This window comes from Rattus norvegicus, chromosome 9, assembly GCF_021556685.1.
Source record: "Rattus norvegicus strain SHRSP/BbbUtx chromosome 9, alternate assembly SHRSP_T2T, whole genome shotgun sequence".
Lineage (NCBI taxonomy): Eukaryota > Metazoa > Chordata > Mammalia > Rodentia > Muridae > Rattus > Rattus norvegicus.
In genome coordinates, this window is record NC_141542.1 from 86,648,422 (window position 1) to 86,670,388 (window position 21,967).

The 21,967-nt window shown below is 37.4% G+C and overlaps 1 protein-coding gene across 3 annotated transcripts in view; it reads left to right on the plus strand.

Moving 5' to 3' along the window:
* Spag16 (sperm associated antigen 16) overlaps positions 1 to 21,967 on the plus strand; it is a 906,763-nt gene that overhangs the window by 129,949 nt on the left and 754,847 nt on the right. For all 3 annotated transcript variants that reach the window (XM_087567315.1, NM_001401616.1, NM_001134728.1), the window contains 1 exon segment: positions 10,729 to 10,856. In XM_087567315.1, coding sequence (XP_087423441.1) covers positions 10,729 to 10,856 — 128 coding nt within the window.

A 21,967-nucleotide genomic window follows, 5' to 3' on the forward strand; every position in this document is an offset into this window, starting at 1 on the left:
TTCAGTGCACCAGGGTTCCAGATGGCATTTGGTGTTTTCCTCTGGCGTCCGAGATGTGTATGCAGAGTGCAGTCTCTTCTGGTTTCCCAGGCGTGTCTGCCTTTCTGAGGGTTTAGCTCTCCCTCCCACGGGATTTGGGTGCAGAGAACTGTTTATCCGGTCTGTTTCCTTCATGTTCCGGAGGTGTCTCAGACGCAGTGGTCCTGCTGCTCCTGGGCCCTCCCCCACGGGAACCCAGAGGCCTTATACAGTTTCCTCTTGGGCCAGGGATGTGGGCAGGGGTGGGCAGTGTTGGTGGTCTCTTCCGCTCTGCAGCCTCAGGAGTGCCCACCTGACCAGGCGGTGAGGTCTCTTTCCCACGGGGTCTGGGAGCAGAGAGCTGCTGCGGGCCGGGATCCCCGGGTGTGGGACTTCTGGTAAACACAGGACGTGCCCGGTCCTAGAGGAATTCTGCCTCTGTGTGTCCCGATTTCACCAGGCAGCTTTCTTGCAGCAGACAAGTTGGTCTTACCTGTGGTCCCAAGGCTCAAGTTTGCTCGAGGGGTGCTGCCCACGGGCTCTCTGCGGAGGCAGCAACCAGGAAGACCTGTGCCACCCCTTCCGGGAGCTTCAGTGCACCAGGGTTCCAGATGGCCTTTGGTGTTTTCCTCTGGCATCCGAGATGTGTATGCAGAGTGCAGTCTCTTCTGGTTTCCCAGGCTTGTCTGCCTCTCTGAAGGTTTAGCTCTCCCTCTCACGGGATTTGGGTGCAGAGCACTGTTTATCTGGTCTGTTTCCTTCAGGTTCCGGCGGTGTCTCCGCAATTATTTTTAATACTAATTATAGATACACACATGAAGGCTTGAGTCTTTCCTACTTATTCTCAATTTAATGACTAGTTCACAATCTTAAATGAAGGTAGTTTTGTCAATAAAGTTGTATATAAGAGTTGAAGTGCCCTTATTCCTCCACAATAGTAAGATTTCTTTTAATTTAATTCTTGAGTAACTAATATTTTATTACATTATTTTGATGATACTTCAGTGATATTAAAATGGGAAGACATGCGAACTCATTCAAATCCAGTGGTATTACATTTTTATTAATACAACCATTTTAATATTGTAGAGATTATTTATGATATGAAATGGCCCACATTTATTTCTTTCACCAGGTTCCTTTTACATGCTCCATAACCTTAACCAATATGACCTATAAAAGTCTCTTTAGCCAGATGTGCTGAATTTTGAATCCCGGGCTGCTGAGGAGAGAGCTCCTTAAACTTTAGGGAGCACCACAATGGCCTGGAGGCAAAAGAACTGGTGGAAGCCCACCTTGGTCTGGTGATGGTAGGATTGAGAATTTAAAATCTACAGAAGGTTCCTGAGTAATGCTAGGGCATTAACCGGAGGAAAGTTCCATGACAACCACTGACGTCCACAGACAGAAGTCAGTTTCTAAATACTTTTCAACATAGCAACTACATTAAAAAATTCACTTATTTATGTACTTAATTAACTTTAGAAGTTAAATTCGGTGTTGCCTTCACAAGTACCCCAAAAATCTTTAATAAATTCTTAGTTCTTTGACAATTTCATACATATATAAAATCCATTCTGATTATTTTTCCCCTACTCAATAATATCTTACTTGCCAGCCCTATCCCTTCCACTCTGCCAGTCCTTTCCCCAGATTTATGACGCTAGGCTCTGTTTTTTGCCTGTTTAGTTTATCCAGGCCTACCAGTGTAACCAATGGATAGGGACTAGCCAGTGGGGTTAAAGGCAATTACCTCCCCATCCCTGAATCTGTCTGTTGTATGTAGGTCAGCAGAGAGGAGGGGATCAAGGAGACGTGCCTGGTTCTTCTTGTTCAGATCCAGTACAGTTATCTCAGCCATTGAGAATTTATGGTTACAATAGCTGTGAATTGCTCAAAAGATGACATTCTTTCATTCCTTCAAATCTCTGGTTTATCAAACTTTCTGCTCTTCTGCAATGTACTCTCAGCCTTAGAGGGGGTTGTGTAAATATCTTTCTTAGAGGTGAGTACTCACTTCCATTTACTCTTAGGAACTTGTGCCGTCCTAAGTCTGCATTAACCACAGTTCACTAGAAACAGATAACATTCTGATAAGACTAAGTGAAGTTGTCTATGGATAAAAGCATATGTATTTAGAAGCTAACTTAACGCTATGTCAACTCACCTAAACACCTGAATTAAGTATTCCCTAGGACCCATGGCTACCCCTGGTTTTTCAGTTGGTTACAATACTAGATGTGGCTTTTCTCCCCTCGAATCCAATCAGAGAACAGTTGGTTATCCCTATAATAGTCATACTACAATTGTACAAGTGGATACAGCCTGCTTGATAGCTTCCTATTGTACTTTATATGGTTTGTAGCCGGGGAAGACCATTAGTGCCTCTTCTCCCCAGTAACGTGCACAGCACAATCTAGCACTATGGAAACTAGTTGGCAAGGAGTAAGCCTCGAGATCAGTTGTAGCCATAAGTGTTTCTTAAAGCAGTAATTCCTTTTATGAAAATTGCTATAAATATTAAGGATACATTCAACATAATTACTATGTTTGTAAATCAAAAAGATCTTGGATCTCTATTCTGCTAGTTTATAGGACAAATAGGCACTTAAGTCTAGAAATATACTTTGAAAGTTGACAAAGCTGTAGCGTTTTCGAGTATAGTTAATGGCTACTTTATTTTGTCCCCCCCCCCTTTTTTGCCTCAGCCTACTTTGATATGAATCAGTTTAAGGACTGTCTTGGTGATAGCTTTAAAACATATTAAAGCCGCTTTGTTTCAGGTAACATATAGTAAACCTGTAAAGAACGATTAGGATTTTAGTACCACTGAATAAAAAACGCTGCATTTGGGAAAACAGCATTTTGAAAATGTTCTGCCTTTTCCTAACATCTAAAGACCCAAGAATGTAAACAAAAATAAAGGTCAAGAGAGCAAACAAATACATAAGTAAGGCTTTTTCTGGCTCACTGCAATTTTCAAACTTTGCTGTGAATATCAATTAGCTAACGCCTGTCTTTCTGATAATGTCAGCTGTCAGTCATTCTGAGGTAGTGAGGTGCGAGGTTTGCCAGCAGGTAATGGGCCAATTTAGTGATGAAGGAAATAATGAGGGCACAGGAACCTCAGGAATACTTCTCATCTCTGGTAAATATCTTCCTACTGGGCAGATTAATAAAAGAAATGTCTCATTAAAATTTATTTCAATTTAGTTCATTTTTAATAAATTATACCTTAAAACATTAATCTTTTAATGTTGAAATTTTAAAAATTTATGTAAATGACCAATGATCTACCACTTTCCCAACATGATTGATTGTTAAACACAACACTTATAAGAGAGAAGCCCAAAATTCACATTAAAAATTTGGTTTGAATTGAATTAAATATTTATGTCAGTTTTCATGAGATGTATGACAAAGCCATTTGATAGACTCTGAGTCCACAAAGTATTCAACTTAATAAAATTTATTTTTTATATCTATGAACAATATGTAGTTTAAAAATATTTTACATTACTGTTTCACTAGGTATTTTATCTTGATACAAGAGTGAAGAGAATTTCTTTATATTGTATCTTCAGTTTTCTCATGGCATATATAGTTTAATTTTATTATTTATCAGATGTAGTCATCGATAGTAATAATTCTTCATCATTCCTTTTTAGTTTTATCTACCTACCCACCCATCTATGTATCCACCCATCCATCTTTGTCCTATCAACATAGTCATAAGCATCATTAAGAAAATTACATCAATCTATTAACATAATTATGATATATGAATTAATGAGAAATATATGCTTTCAGTTCTTATTACTTATCTCTTCACCTTAATATTCTTTACACATTTCACCACTAGTTTTTAAATATTATATTTTCTGTTTGTATGTGTAGGTGCACATGCATGTGCCAGTATGCATATATGTATATGCATGCAGATGTGGAGTTTAGAAGTTAACCTTGAGTGTTGCTCCTCTGGCCAGATCTGTGAGGTTTAGTGCTGACACATGACACTAACCCCCTGTACTAGAGGCACTGGGAAGGAAAAGATAGGGGGAAGTGCACCTGTTTAGAAAAGTTCTTTGGAGCAACTCCCAACGTCATTGTCTGGAAATTGGCGGTTCAGCTCACAGATTAACAGTGGCAACTCAATCCACATGCACACCCTTCAATGGACACAGCAGCAGCCCAGTTTGGTAGAGTTAGGATAGCAGACAAGAATCAGCAGCAGTGGCACTATCTAGCAGAGACAGCCAGGGCTCAACCTCTGCATGAGTAAGCAGGAGGGACCACAGGGATGCCAGGAGTTCTCGGCTGGCTGTGCCTCTCTCAGAGCAGCGAACATCAGTGAAGACGAGAGACCCACAAGCACAAGCATTGCACAGGTGTCTCTATAAGCAAGCCTAGCTCAGCCTCCATTACTGTCTGGTGAGGCCAATTTATGCCCTCCAAACATCTCCTGTCCTCCATGGGTCTTGCCTCAGCATGTGCATCTGTCTCAGCTGACATCACTGTGCCAAGACACCCAAGGCTGAAGAAGAAACAGCACACCACCAGAAAGTTTGTTGTTGTTCTGTTTTGTTTTGCTTTTTTGGTGTTTCTCAATGGAGTGCCGACAAATGGAGCTCAACTACACAATGTAAGGTGGACCAATACACACACGTCATTAGTGAAGAATTTGTCCTTTCATTTTCTTGCTTTAGCAGAACATCCTCTCTCCTGTGTCTGCTTCAGCAAAACGTTCTTCATGAGACCGCCTTAGCCTTTCATACCTGTGTCTACTTTAATGAAACGTTCCTTCACATGTTTGCCCCAGCAAACACCATCCAACACAACTGTCTTTCCAAAGAAGTCTTAAAGTTTCCAGTTCATTAATTAATTGAAAAAAACAACCAAACCAAAACAAACCATGGTAATAAACAGCTTGCCTAACCATACAGTTCAAGTCACACTGTTGCTGAATAGTGATGGAGAGGCCTGGGTTTCAGGCCTGAGTTTTACTTCATACAGGGAGCTTCCCCCTCAGCAATTGTTACTCATTTAGTCTGGGCTGGTCCAGGGATTGTTTGATTCAAGCTGTGAGACAATTTCAAGTCAGAGAGTTGAGAGGCACTAGCTACTGGCTACTGAAGCTTATTTCTGAACGCCCTGCTTGCCTTGCAGTTGTACCTTTTCAGTAAAAAGAATTGGTGATGGCTAGAGAGCTTGGAGGGGTAGTGAAAATTTTACTTCCTTCCTCTGTCCTCTATGCATTCTTTATTCATGTATTGTTACATTGGCCTCCCTGATTCTGCCTTACTATTTGTTGGCTTACATTTCCTGGAATGCTGGTCAACTTGAGCCTTGTATTTTGTCTCTGCGAGTGGATGCATGTTGATCCAGCATTACTATAACTAGGTCTTACCTTGATAGTTTTCTTTCAAATAGCTTCTTTGTCATTGTTACATATTCTTATTTTCATCTGAGTTCAGAAACAGGTGACAGGACTTGGTAATTGTTTTTGAAATGCTCTATTTCCTTATCTTTGTGTAGTCTAGTAACAAGGCTCATGAAATTGATGCATAGAGATATTTTTAAGGGATGGAGTTTTATGTGTACATGTGTGTGTACTTCCATTGTTGACACAGTACTGTGCATGTGTGTGTGTGTGTGTATTTGCATTGTTATCATAGCACTGAGAGAGAGAGAGAGAGAGAGAGAGAGAGAGAGAGAGAGAGAGAATTTGCATTGTTAACTCAGTACTATATGAGGGGTAGGAATATAAATTGATATCGTATTTCTGAAGAGATATCTGTGAAAAGCTATCATGTTTTGTCAATATTTGCTTTATTTGAATTATTTATTCTTCTGAAAATGTGCTTGTACCTTAAGAAAAGTAATCCATGCAGTAGTGTTTTATACAGAGGAAGCTCTGTTAGGAGCATTGAATACCACAAAGGAGACAAAAATAATAAAATAGTATATAAAATATGACATTGATAATTTTTATAAAACAGACTGATGGATGTGTCACATGAAAACGTGACTGTGATAGTGTCACATGTAAAGAAACTTTACTATTCCACTCTCAATAGCCAGGTCATAAAGACAAAAACTAAACAGAGAAATGCTGGAGTCAAATAATGTTATAAGTCAAATGAACCTAGCAGGGGCCTGCTGATATTTCACACAAACACAAAAGGATATACTTTTTTCTCAGCAGCAGCTCATGGAAACTTCTCCAAAATTGAGCATGTACTAAAATGTAAACCAATTCAACAGATATAAGAAAATCGAAATAACACTTTGCATTCTGTCTGATCACCATGTATTAAAGATGAATATTACCAATAACAGAAACATCAAAAAGTATAAAAACCCACAGAAACAGAACAATTCACTACTGAATGAGAATGTGGCAAGACAGTAATAAAAAGGGAAATTAAAATGATTTTGGAATGGAATAAAAATGAAAACACAAGCCTATAGGATACAGTGAAGGTAGTTATAAAATGCAAGTTCATAGCATTAAGTGTCTCCATTGAAAATATTGGAGAAATCTCATGTTAATAGCTTAACTCATACCCAGAATGGGTGCTCATGCCCAACATTACTTCAGGATCTGCACCTGGGATGGCTCCAAGTCCTAGGATAGAATCAAACAGAATTGAGAAGAATTGACTATACGCGTTAATGGAGCCTGGCCCAACTGTCAATCAGAGATGCTTCCCACAGCACATAATGAGGGTTTATGCCTAGTCTGTTTGCATCTTGTTATGCTGTGTTGGGTTAGTATTACTAGAGTCCCTGATTTTTCTCTTGGATCTGGAGGAGAGGGGAAGTGAAAGGGTTACTGGGGGAAGGTGAGGAATGGGAGGCTGAGGTCAGTTTTTATCGTATGTAAGAAGACTAAATAAAACAAAGTGAAATAAAGACCGAACAAGCCATTTAAACAGTCACATAACCCCTAATGAAATAGAAGCAGTAGTTAAAAGTATAATCGTCTCTCCTTAAAATAGGGTCATACAGATTCTACCAAACCTTCAAAGAAAAAATATCAATACTCCTGAAATTCTTTTGAAAATATAAGTTAGAGAAACATTTTAAACTCTTTTTATAAATAATAAAACCACACAAAAAAGATTACCCAGAAATGAAAATTATAAACCAGCATTCTTTATGACCACAAATGCAATAATTGTTATAAAATACTTACAAACGAAACCAAATAATACCAATATTATGCTGGTTCATCACAGAGATGCAGGATGGTACAACGTACATAAATTTATAACCTTAGTCCACCAAATAAGCAGATGTGAAACAAAACTACACGATCATCTCATTAGATACAGAAAAGGCCTTTGACAAAAGCCAGCATTCCTTTGTAATAGAAATCCCCACATAAAAGGGCATACCTCAACATAATTAAAGCAATTTACATCAGTCTTACTGCCTACATAACCTATACAGGGAGAAACACAAAGCATTTTCACTAAAATGAGGAACAAGACAAAGGGTATTCATTCTCTCTATCTAGTCAATACAGTATGGAGTTTTAACTACAGCAAGTCAGCTGAATAAGATCAAAGGGATAGAAATAGGAAAGGAATGATATGGTTTCATATATAAAAGAAGACACCAGAAGATAGGAAGATTTTCATATGTTCATGGCTAGTTAGAATAAATAATATTTGAAAATGGCCACTGTACCAAAAGTGATCTATAGATTTAATTCAATCCTCACCAAAATTACAGCACAATGCTTCACAGAAACTTATAAAAATACATTTTTAAACTGAATATAGAAACACAAAAGGGCCAGGATAGCCTAAGCAATCCGGAATAATACAAATGTTAGAGATAGTACCAGTCCAGATTTCAAGTAATACTACAAAGTTATAGTAGTAAAAATAGAATTATATTTGCATTAAAAGAGAAATGTTGATTAGTAGAATCAAACTAAAGACCCAGACCCCCAAATATAAATACTGCACGTTTTCTCTTAAATGTGGTCGTTAACTTTTAGCTTTCTGTACCTGTATCAAAATCTCAATAAACACAGAGTTTAGGGACTAAGTAACATACTAGCCAGAGGAAAGGCTCTATAAAGGAAGAGGGAAAGAATATAACCATCTATGGAGAAACAAAAGACAAAACTGGAATAGGAGGATTGAACAGGGAGGAAAAATGGGAGGGGCAAAGGAAGAAAAATTGAGGACAACTAACAGCAAAGGCCATTTGAAAAACCATATGGATACTTATTATTTAAATGTTACCTAAACCATACAATTATGAAATGAATCTAAATGGAGTCACCAAATACAAAGCAAGACAATGTTTCAACTAAACATCTTATGCCACCAAATGAAACTTTCAATGTCTGGAATAAGTTACATCATGTTTGGTCATTGGCCAAAGGGGCCCCAGCCTATTACAGTGACCTGCCTGCAAGATATACTGGTACAATAGAGGTGCAAGTGTCCTGAGCGTAACCAACCACATTTTAAAAATAATTGGATTTAAATCCTATTCCATGAGATGGACCCTATACTCGATGTTGCTCAAGTGGTCCAGCACCTGAAATTAGATAGAATATACATGGTCATGGAGAAAATGTAATATTAGTCTTCTGAAATAATGTAGCAATAAAATGACCCTTCATGTTACATTTCCATGTCCATGGATCAGTGCTTTCACAAAATCATCAAAGAAGCTTCTTGCAATATATTGGAATTAACACAAATCTGTAAAAGAATAATGTTTAGAGAAAGAGGCTTTGGAGCACACAGTCCTAAAGGTAATTTCTTCTCTAAAATCTTCCCTCTTGAAACCCTTGGTCCTGCCAAGGTTGGACCCCCAGTGCAGGGAAATGTCGGGGTGGGGGAAGTAAGAGAGGTCGATTCGGGGGACACCTGTATGGGGGAGGGGGTGGGGATGTGGGCTATTGGACAGGAAACCGGGAAAGGGAACACCATTTGAAATGTAAGTAAAGAAATATATCTAATAAAAAAATTAAAAAATAAAAACCAAAAACCTTCCCTCTCGCCTCAAGGATCTATGCAGAAAAGGAGGCAGAAAGATTGTAAGACCTAGAGGTGATGAATGACTCCAAGTAAACTGTGATTTCCATAGACAATGGTACATGCTACCACTAAGACTGTGGTATCATGCCCAAGATCTACACAAGTTCAAGCCAGGTGGGGCCCAGTCCTGAGAGGAGGAATTGGACACGGAAACCCACTGCTAGCCAAGAAACTCTCCACAGTAGATGCCAGCTGGAAAGGGGATTTGTTTTGAGTGAAGTCTCATTGGGTATGTAACTGATTTAGGAGAGTTCCCATGTCCGGGAGTATGTGCCCAGCACAAAAAGAACTCAGTGGTATCTTTGTGGACTTTCTGTCCCATTTTGCCTTTTAGTTCACATTTTCTATCTTATTGGTCTTTCCATTCATTTTGATTTTTTTTGTGGTTTTGTGTTTGCGTATGTGCACACTTCTTGTTTGTTTTCTTATTTGAGGGAGTCAGAGGACATAAACTCAGGTGGGTAGGGAGATGGTGAGAATACTGTAGAAATCGAGGAGGGGAAAACATGTTCAATATATATTGCATATTTTTTCAATAACAATAGAAATAATAATACAATCATTTTCAAAAAGAAAAGAAACCATGATCCCAACTTTACAGAAACTAAAGTGATATAATTAAATAGCTCTCCCAAAATATGAATAGTAACTATATCTTGATGTGAGATTAGAATTTTTGTGTTGTATTATGAAGTGTGTGAAATTTTATACATTCTGTAATAATACATGTTACTTTCTTATTCAGAAAACAATCCCACCTAAAAAGTTAATTAATATTTCTCATGATATAAAGAATCCATTAGAATGCAACATCTGTGAGAGCATGAATTTTCACTGGCTTTGTTCATTGATAGGTTGACCATGCCAAGAATATTATTTGAAAGAGTGTGCCTTTTAGAAATATGATTTGAATAAATAACTGAGTATAAAAATGAATATATGGCTCCATTTCTAATGACAATTTTAGGAAGTAAATACTGTAGAATTATTTCCCTGTGTGTGTATATGGTTTTAAAGAGTTAATATATAAGCCACTAAGGATTTTGAATACTGATCTTTACCATGTGTTCACTGAGGGAACATTCCTGTCTTAAAGTGTTTGCCTGATGGGGAGAAGGTTAACTAACAAATGGAGGTGTGAATGGTAATGCTTGTGGCCTGAAGAACTCTAACAGAAATATTTTACTATTGGCAAATAACTTTAACCCAATTTTCTGAAATGTAAGTAAGAAAACCATAATTAGCCTGTTAGCCAGCGTCATTGTACTACATGAATCCTTGGGCTTTGACTGCTGGAATGAAATTGTTGTCAAGGTTGAATGATTATCAAAAAATGACAATTGAGAAATCATATAAGACATTAAATTGTACTTCACCTTATCCATCAAGGGAAGGCACTCAATTAATTTTTAATGTGTATGCAATTTAGAGTTAAATTCAGCTATGAAAACAAATAAATACCTTATTTTTAGTTTTGTCTTTCTTGCATATTTTCCCAAAGTTGTAGTGGGGTATGAAGAATTGAAAGTAAACGTCATCTGGAATGGTACCTTCCTTAGAACCGAGTGTTAGGTAAGACAATATCACTGTGTAAGTGGCATGGATATCTAACAGAGCTGTGTTCCCATGTCCTCCTCCACAGGACTCAGAATTTCCTGTAGATATGCAACCTGATCCAAACTTGACTGCATGTACAGAGAGCCTTCCGACTGCAAAATTTGACTACAGGCTAAACAACATTTTCAGACTTCATGAACTCCCAGTGAGCTGGTAGGACTCTGAAAGTTTTATTAATGTCTTTGAGACCTTGCTCTTCTGTCTAAACTGTAGTGCTATTTTAATTATTCTTAACTTATGAGATTTTCTCTCACCCCGTGTGCGGAGAGCTACTTTAGTTACTCAAAGCAAAGAAAGAATCTACCGGAATAGTGCAAGTTAATTGGTTTAGGCACTTGGTGGCAGTGTCGACTAAGTGCACTTACTGTAGTTATTACTGTTGAGCTAAGAGTTCCAATTTACAAGGACACACATGGATTTAGAGCGTTTCCCAGAACTATTTTAAACCTGAGATTTGAGAATCTATAGATTTTAATTATTTTCTTGATTCTAGCAATGTACTTTTTGAGTAATGCAATTTTTAATTTGTTTTAAGTCATAATTTCATGAACTGTAGGCACATTGATTTAAAGTAGAAACTTATCATGTCACACTTATTAAAATATAATTGCTTTATGAATCTGAACATTTATATCTATACATATATAAAATGTATTGCTCTTCTGTCTTTTGCCATTGATAGTGTTGGTAAGTTTTTTTTATTCATGAGAAGGAGTATTGCTGTTAGTAATTTGTACATATAAAACAAAACTTTTTGGAAAACTTAAACCAGTAAATAGTTTTTATCGATAATTATAGATATCAATTATAGCTTAGATGAATAACATCACAATCTTCCATTTTTATATATAACCTAAAGTATATGTAAGTTTTCCTCAAGAATATGATTTGGGTAGTATCATATACAGGAAAAAGGTCTGTCATTATTCATAAACTTCTTTAGCAAGAATCATATCTTGTACTATAATTTCATCTATTTCTTCTGTAGTTCTTTTTCATTTGAAATGTCTGTTGCTTTTGATGATATTGTGATATATACATATCTATATACATATCACATAGGTAACACACATATATACATACATATGGTACATATGCATATATATAAATATGTGGGGTATATTATGGTATATACATACATATGTATATATGAATAGTTATCTGTATATATGCATATATGTGTGAATACTAATGCATTATTTTAAAACCAAGAATGTTATATATGATGTTTTATGTATTTATAGCATAATAGATATTAATTTAATGACATGATCAAAACCCATAAGTAACATTTGAAGAGAATCATAAAAATGATGCATTCATCCTTTATAGCTCTAATTAAATTGGGCATACAGCTGTGTGTGTGTGTGTGTGTGTGTGTTTGTGTGTCTTCTTGTGTCTGTGTGTGTCTCTCTGTGTGCATATGTTTATCTTTGAAAGTAATGTTATAACTTTAGTTAAATGTCTTTTAGCTAGGTATGATTCTGTATCCTGTTTCTTATATTAAACAATAGTGCATTATCCACAATTTTATTTTAAAATATAAAATTACTTTATTTTCACTTATTTTACTATACTTCATCGGTGGGTATAATTTGACTTGGTATAAAAAGAGACCTAGTTATTTTAGAATTGCATTTTAAGAATTTTCCACAGTACACTCTACTCAGCCCATGCAATGGCAAGAACAGGCAGAGTTGATTTGATAATAAACAGAGAATTATAATACACAACCACTCTCTAGGAAGAAATGCTCCTGTTTGAACAAGTGTCTAATAGTCTGTGTTCCGAAGACAATATATGTATTGAATTCTCTTTTTTCTTTTATTGAAAATAGATTTTTTTCATATAATATATTCTGATTATGGTTTCTCCTTTACTTAGTCCTCTCAGTTTCTTCCCACCTCACCTCCCAACCAGATCCATAACTTTTCTGTTTCTCATTGGGAAACAGACATCTAAAGGAACAATAATAAAATAAAATAAAATAAAACAAAAGCAAGTTGGAATAGGAAAACTCATACAGAAGAAAAACAGCCAAAGGAAAAGCACATATAGGCACGAAGACACGTGTGTTTTCACACACAGGAATCTCTAAAAGACAGAAAACTGAAGATATATTCACAAAGAGCCTTTAAGTGAAAAAAATGAAAGAAAAAATGAAAGAAACAGAGAAAAGAAGAGAAAAGAAAAGAAAAGTAAAGAAGAGAAAAGAAAAGAAAAAAGTAAAGGAAAGAAAAGAAAAGAAAGCTCTGATTCAGCATTATGAGACATGACTCTGCAAAGGTGTAGTTGAATGTTTTTGTTCACTATGCTGGGCATTGAGCCCACCCTTAAGAGTGGCTTGTTTCTCCAGTGAGACTCCTTTGGAGAACCTGAATTTTCATTTGTAAGAGGTTTGCAATTGAAGAGTGCTTCTGGGTCAAGAATGAGGGTGTTTCCACTTTCAGTTCTAGCACCTCATGCAGTGCAGACTCATGCAGACTGCATGCTGCCACAGTCTGTGTGAGTTCACATGTGCGTTAGTCCTTCTCTGTTCAGAAAGCGTGCTTACTCTTGGTGTCTCAATCCCTCCTAGCTCTTACACTCTTTCTGCCTCTTCTTCCATTGGCTTCTTGAGGCCTGAGGCAGAGGAATTTGATGTATGCATCCAGTTCAGGACTGAGTGTTCTAAGATCTCTTACTCTCTGTACATGGTTGGCTTATGGGTTTCTGTATTTGTTCTCATCTGCTTTAAGAGGACATTTCTCTGATGATTGGAGAGCAAGGGACTGATCTATGAATACTGTAAAATATAATTTGGAGTGAATCTTTCTAAAGTTCCTTTAACAGAACAGTAGTATCTGACTTTCCCCATTGGTCCTTGTTGTATCTAGTCCCAGGATTTTGGCTACCCAGCAGTGTCAGCTGTGGGTTCCTTCTCCTGGAATGGTAATTAATTCAAATCAGATACCAGTTGGTTACCCCCACAAGTTTGTGCCCCATTGTACCAGGTAGCTCACAGGTTTTGATTGAGGGCTTATGGCTGGGTTGGCATTTACTGTTGCCCTTTGGTGGTATGCAGGGTCCCATCCAGTGTCATGAACAGCAGTCCACAGTTGTGAAGGCTCCATAAGCTATACCTTTCCTTTTCCAATGAACTGTGTAAGTGTTGTCATTAGACATGGGACAGCCATAGGTTTGTGGAGAAAAACCAATAGCTTTGGCAATAGTAAGGCTATTAGCATCCAGTTTTAACTTGTGTTTCTTTAATCTAAAGTGAGAATTCCAGGCTCTTTCAGAGGATGATTTTCCCATCTTTTCATGTTAATTTAGTTTCCATTGATAGCAATTCTGTTTCACATACTCATATTTCATCTCATAAATTAATAGTTAATTACGTCACAATAAAAATCCTTGGCTCACAAAGACATTTGGTAATGAATTAGTTGATTCTTCATAGTCCCCTCCATTGGCTCGGTGGTAGCAGCTGGGCATGACTACTGAGCTCAAGTGATTAGATATAGCCCGCACTGCTGACATTCTTTATAGAGAGAAGGAGTTGGTCAGTTAAGAAGTGAAGTAGAAGTTAAAGGGAAAGCCTGTATTCAATGAAAGAAGATAAAGAGGGAAATGGTTGCTTTGTCAAAAACAAGAATCCAGATATCAGGTTACGTTATTTCTAGCGTCTACAAAGCCAGCTGCCCCATAACCACTAGCATAGCCCAGGGAGAGATTTCATTATCTTTGCTAGCAATTTTATTAGGAGAGAAGGCTCTGTCTTTATGGCTTAGGCAGTGGAAAGGTGAACCAGTAGAATGAATGGTTATTAATCTAAGGATGACTTAAATCAAGTTGCTGCTTTGGGACAACCCATTGGGTTGTCTGCTTTATTGGCAGTCTGTTCATTTCTGCTCCTTGTACCACCATTTCTTCCTTGCTTTGTGTTGGTGTGGTTCCCATGTGTTTATTCCACCAACTCTTCCTGTTTATCCTGTTGTAACTCACAGCCATCAACTAACCATAAATATAATTTCAAAGTAATATTTAGTGTTTCTCTAGTTTCACCAGGTATGAGGGACCTGGAGTGATGGATCAGTGCTCAAGAATGCTGCCTGCACTATTCTGAGAACCAGAATTCAGACCCCAGGGCACACTTAAGAAGCTGGCACCCCGGGAACACATCTAACTCCAGCTCTGAGGGATCCCCCTTGAGCCTCCACATCATCCTTTAGTCTCCACAAGTGTATCTGCACACAAAGATGCACACACACACACACACACACACACACACACACACACACAAAACACATGCACAATAAGTAAATGAACAAATAAATTAAAAGTTACAAAGTTTAAAAAGGTGTGATAAAACTGTGGTTAAGAGTATTTGTGGTGAATGTATGTGTACCTGAGCTCAAATTCTCAGCATCCATGTACAAATGTGGTTGTGACCAGCTCCGGTTATCGAAGGACTGTAGGATACAGGGACAGGAAGTGTGCTGCAACTTGCTGACCACCAGCCTAGTTCCCATTTCAGTGAAAGACCTTTTCTCAAAGAATAAAATAGAGTGTGGTGGCACATAAATGAGTAAACTTACACCTGTGTGTGTGTGTGTGTGTGTGTGTGTGTGTGTGTGTGTGTGTGTGTGTGTTTGCGTGCATCACACACACTTAACGTAAAGTAAATAATTAAAACACTTTTTAATGATTAGGGATGCAGCTATGTTTTAGAACAGTTGACTAACCCACATGAGGCTCCAGGTTCAATATTGCAGTAAAATATTTATTGATTTATTGTATGCTTCCTTAGGCAAGAACATTTGTCTCATTGATCAAGCGTTAATTTTGCTTTTGTTTGTCAATTAATATCAATGGGAAATGTTTTTAAGTTATAGTTTATAGGTTTCTTAACTTTGAAATATAACTAGTAGTATGGCCATTAATACTGTAAAAGGCAGAAATACAAATGATACTGAGCACTAATGAAAAGATTCACCTCCTTTACATACACTGTTTCTGGTCGTAGTTCAGTGAGGAGTTATCTTCTCTCTGTTTTTAGTAGACGCAGATAAACAGATCTCTCTCTCTCTCTCTCTCTCTCTCTCTCTCTCCACACGTACACACACACACACACACACACACACACACACACACACACACACGCTACTCAGACATCATAAAAATCACAGGATTTGATTCAGACGTAGTTTAAGATGAAAGCAATAAATAAATCCACACATTGTTTCAGAAAAAATTTAAAGAAAAAAAATCTCCATTTTTACATTAATGCACACAATTTTCCAGTAATATAAAACCATATAACTTATGATTCAGGGTAAAATCCTGTTTTTTCGTCTTGAGAATCATGACCTAGGATAATTGCTTTATAGTTGAATATTAAAATGATTAATTAGATTGTGAGTAAGTGCAGAAAAATGCTAATTATGTATTTTGTTCTAGGAAAAACAGATATATCAAAACATATTTTTACTGCTTTTTAACAAGGTCACAATAAAAACATATATTAAAATCCAGATAATTTAAAAATTCTTAATGTCATAGTAATTTACATTTTTATATAGTGCAATTTCATAGGTCAAAGAACCAGAGAGTTTTAAATTAGACTAATTAAAAGTACTTCTAAGCTCTGGTTTAGGTATTTCTACTACTTTCACAGAGGTTTGAATGGTGCCCACTAAACAATGCCCCTCAATAATGCACATCAGTTAAAACCTCCCCTTTGGTCTAGAGAACTCGATTCCTGCCATGTTCTGTCCCAGTGCCCCGCTTTCTTACAGAAATGTGGGGAAATACAGACTCACCGCAATCCCATTTGTTCTTGCCATTGAGCCCACACTGCAGAGCCTATCTGCACTGGTTCCCCGCTGTGCTGTCGTGACAAAGAAGGGCAACCTCTACTTAAACAACTTATGAAAAGAATGTGGAAAATTTGGCTCCTGTTTGCGGGCAAAACCCATCATGATGGGCAGGCGCAGTGGCAGGAGGCTGAGGGGCTGGTCACACGCATCGGCAGTCAGGGAGCAAAGAGTGCTGAATGCCGGTGCTCAGCTGCCTTCCTCCCTTTATTCAGTCTGAGATCCTAACTCTTGGAATTTTATCTCCTGTATTCACTGGATCTTTCCAGTTCAGTTTACTGAATCTAGATAATCCCCCAAGACACAACTAGACAGTTGTTTCCACGGTAACTAAAAAATCCCAAGAAGTTGACAACCAAGACTAACCCTCCCACCTCCCTCCTCTGAAACTCCTTTTATCAGCATCACTGGTGATTTTATTATAACTTACCAGTGACTGTTCATATGTAGCTTCTCATTTTCTTCATTTGTCCGGTACTGCTTAGACAGTTGGTCACTCATGTGTTTCTTCCTGAGACCCTAGCTGCTCTTAGTGTGTTCTGGATTTCCTCTTGACTCCAGTTCTCCGCCCTCTTAGCTTTTCCAGTGAACTGCTTCTCTTGAGCCAGATGTCTGGTTAAAGGACTACCTCTTAAGACCAACTCTTAGCTTCATCTTTTTACTAAGTACATTTCTCAGGTAGCATCTTCTATTCTCTGGCTCTCAATTCAAGTGGTAATACCTTGACATTTTCCCTTAAGTTTGAACATTTTATGATTCTCCAGTTATCATGTCCAGAGAAGAAGCTTGTGTTACCTCAGAAAGCCTGGACTTCTAATCTTCATCTTCATAAAAGAACCACTGTGTATAAATAGGTATCAACTAAAGTCCCACAAGTAATTTTGATTCCTCAAAGTCTCACCCTACAAATTCTACTATTAAACCTCCCTGTCAGGGATGAGGTTATAGCCCAGAGGTGGAATGCTTGTTTGGTACTTGGATCCCCTGTAGGGGGAGTCTCCCAGTAATTTTAATAGTTCTTTGGTTTAGAACTCATTTACATTTTTTCTTTCTATCTCTAGTACTAGTAGTAGTCATCACTCACACTGTGCAAAAGGCTAATAATTTTTCCCACCATACTCTGCAATATCAGCTCTCCCATATTGCATCTATTTCACAGGAATTTAATGGGTGTTAGAGAACATAAATTGGATCATACGAGTTCCTACTTTAAGTACATGCTTCACTGGTCAGGCTCAAGATGAAGACCATGCCTTCTTTTTGGACACATGCTCTCTTCCCTTCCTTGGCCCACACATGGCCGTCATTTCTGTTCTGCGGACACTCATTACTGCATCACCACATGAGCCTTTCACTTGATGGGCAGTGTCAGGATTCCAAGTTTTACACTTCTGCTTCATTCCTACTGTTACTCAAATGCCACCTGCTCCCCAGAGGCAGTTCTAACAAAATGTAACTGCTACTTTGCCCCTCATCTCCACTCGCTGTCAGTGCTTTCTTTGTGGTTGTTTAAAAAAAATACATTTCAAATGCTATTTTATTTACTTATGTGTATGTTGTGTCTATGTGTTTTTATGAGCATATGCACACATAGGTGAGTGGGGTTAGTGTATATACAGAGGCTAGAAGAGGGCATTGATTGGGTCCCTTGGATCTGGAGTTTTAGGCATTTTGGATACCTGGCTTGTTTTGTAGCTGCTGGCATCTGAACTCTGCTTCTCATAATTGTGCAACGAGTACTCTTCATTGTGTGCTACCACGCCAGCTCTCTCCATATTTTCTTTCTTCCATGCCTTGTCTTATGCCTGTGAGTCAGACATTTCAATGTATTTCATAAAAAGACAGAGACTTTAGCTTTAACCTAGAAGTGCTGTTTGATGTGCACACCCCAGTGTCCCCTTTGTGAGCCCATTAGGACATTGTTTCCTGGGTCTGCTGTGTGGTTCGACTGTGTTAGTGGTCTGCTTGCTCTCTTGTAGCTGGAGTCCAAGTACATAGTAGAGGCTCCGATTCATGATAGATACCCAGATTCCTGAGTCAGCTGTTTGTAGCATCACTCAGCCTTTATCTAGTTTTACTTTCTAGATTTCCTATACTTTTAAAAAATTAAATGAGTTAGTCTGTTTAAAATGACTTTCAATGCAAGAAATACTTCATGATATTTATATCCACATATTCATTCCGTAAAATGGAAGAGATCCCAACTACCCTGTGCAGTTAATTACCTGAAGGAATTCAGTTGCAGGCAGCTGGCATTTACTTGAGATCACAGCAGGCCAAGTGTAAAATCCATTGATGATAACATATATCTGGTGGTCAAAGGTTCTATAGGAGAACATAAAATGTAGCAGAATTCAGTTGAGGATAGCTTCAGGATTAAAGATGGGCCAGGGCGTTTATGACAAGACAGCATGTAGAAGAGATCCTGCAGTGTACAGAGAAGGAAGAGAAAAGCTGACTTCAGAGCATCCTGGAGGTCGAGGCATGTTCGCAATATCCTAGAAGCGTCATATAATGCAAAACAAGGAAGTTGGAAAACTCATGTTAAGATCTTGAAAGTCAAAGGAGTCTTCTACTAGACCTTAGCAATCTTAACATCCACACTTTCTCTTGTATTCAGAAAATGCTGGAAAGCTGCACATGGGTTGGGGAGCAGCTGGGTGCCTGTCAGTGCTATTCCAGGCAGTGTCCTGACACTGTATCCAGAAATATGGTACCTGACATTTCCTGTGAAAGACAAAGAAAAGAAAAAAGAAAAGAAAAAGAAAAAAATCCTGGCCTTTGTAGAAATACTTTTCAAACCATGAAACAATAGAAAGTCAACCTTTCTTTAGTGTTTTCTTTTCAGTTACATGTTCTCAGAAGATAGCAAGTCATACTCAGAATGTAGAAGTTAAAGTCCCTCAAATAACTATAGTAATTATTATCTCAAAAATATACCATAAGCACATACTGTATATGTTTATTTCTCTCCAAAATCAGCAGTGTATCAGAATGAAGCATGCATTTCAAACTTGAATTACAGGAAGAAAGCGCCTATAGTTCCTAAAGTTAAGGTAAAGAGATATATTCCTAGAAGGATAACTCTAGAGACATGGCCTACTGGCTTTAAGATTTGATGCCAGGTGCTAAGGTATTAGGTAGACCCTATTATCTAGCGGGACAGTAGTAACATTTATACCAGTAACTTTTAAGAAGGAAGATATACATGAGTACACAATAAATGCAAACATTAATTTTAATGAGCTATTTACTTTCTGGGTATGTTCCATGAGCAAATACATCATCTAATTAGATTAGAATTTTAGTTTTCATGTTTTTAGTACTCTTCCTTGTGTTAGCAATTAACTTCAAGTTTTTTCAGTCACTTTGGGTTTGTTAAGTGGCTGTCATCTCTCAGAAAGTGTTTCTCTCTCTCTCTCTCTCTCTCTCTCTCTCTCTCTCTCTGGTTAACTTATAGCTAAAAATTATGGAAGGGCTTTGACATTGGTCACAGATGATGCGTAAAGCACTTCCAATTCCAGCATTTCATAGACTCAGTCAGAGACCGACAGTTGCCCTTCTGGGGCTATAACCATTTTTCATTCCCTTTTAATTATCTAGATCCATAGTAATAACCACAGTGACCTACAAGAAGGCATTGTTGGACATATTATAATTATATATAGCAATTACATGTAGTGCCAACAATGCATAAAATCCTACTTATTAACTAAGGTTAGTAAAAATGAAACTGTTTGTCTCCCTTAGGACATGGGCTTAGGTTTTGAAAAGTCAAGGCATTTAATTTTTGCATAAAACTTTTTCTGGAGTATATTATTATGATAAGACAGTTCTATTTCTGTGAGCTGATAATGAATAATATTCCAGTAAATACAGACAACACTTCTCACTCCAGCTCGTCCTTTCCCTACAGGCTCGTATTTCCTATGGCCTGCTGTATAATAGAAAGGAAAATGGAGTTCGAAGCAAAGGTGAACCTGTACAATGTAGGGCCCAGGAAGGTTGCTTAGGACATAATCATAAACTGATAAAGCTCCTTTCTCTTGAACAATTTACTTAATCTTTCAAAATACTCATGATGTTGTTTAAATAATTAGAAATACTATATAACATATGAACTATCAATGGTTCTGGCAATCTCTGATATTTCTTAATGCCTCATTCAAAATTGGCATGTTTTGTTCAATTTAAGGTCAATAAATATGAAATTATATATATATATATATGAATTATTCAATGAATGGGTTGCAAGCATCTGATCTAAATCTTAAACCAATTCTGAATATTTCTTAAACAGCAATGACTAGAAAAATATTGTCATATTAGTTTCACATCATTTTTGGTATTAATAGTGATTTTATAATCTAATAGAAAGCAATAAAACTTTTATTAGCTTATCCACTCCACATACATAACAATATTTATGTTCAGATCCAACTTTAATTTAAAACTACTGACATTATCCTAAGGCAATAACCATTAATTTTAGAGTGCCTCATAAAATAGCCCATTTTAACTTGCATATTTGTGAATACCTAAAGTTTATCATTTCTTTGTCCACTATCTCACTTGACTGCCATCTCTATTTTTTTCTCCAACTTCGTATGTCTTCCACTTTAGTGTCATTATCTTCCATAGAGTAGCTGGTGATGCCTGTCTTCTGACTCATTACCACTTTATTATCGAGTTAATCGGGTCTCTGAGGCCTCTGGATTGTCACTGGGGTCATTCAAAGTCCGTTGGCTGTAATTCAGTCCTCATAGCTCCAGTGAATGTATCTGCCTCTGATCATTTTTTTTTCCAAATGGAATTATTTCTTTGTATTACCATCATGATAACATTTTGGAAATTAAGACAAAATGTCTATCTTATGTTTGCTTTAAACTCTATATTCTAAGATCTGGAGGTTTGGTTACTAACTGCCATTGGGTGATGCCAATCAGATCGCAGTCTTTTATAAGAGCAAGTATTCTCCACCTCTTCCCTAATCCTGGATCTGCTTTTAAGTATTTTCTGGAACTTCGTTGTTCTCCTTAGCTCATTTGGTCTCCTGTGAGAAAAGACACATTCCCAGAATTTTCTAGCCTTTTTTCTAGTATATTTTTGTGGCATTATTTACAAAACAAACAACACATCGTGAGTAGTTGTCTTCAGAGGAGGCTAGACATATAAACCCCGAAGACTCATGTAATTTTGCATAGAGTACACTGAAGTAACATTAAATTCTTTGCCTTGGAAAATATTGCATCATGTTTTATGCCAGGTAAAGAGTGAACATGCACTTTGCAGTATCTGTCTAGGTACTAATGGTAGATATTTGACTGCATGCTGAACCTTACCCGGAAGTAATTTGTTGATTTTAGTCATTGCTGCTAGCTAAATTCCCTTTGCCTATTTACTTCC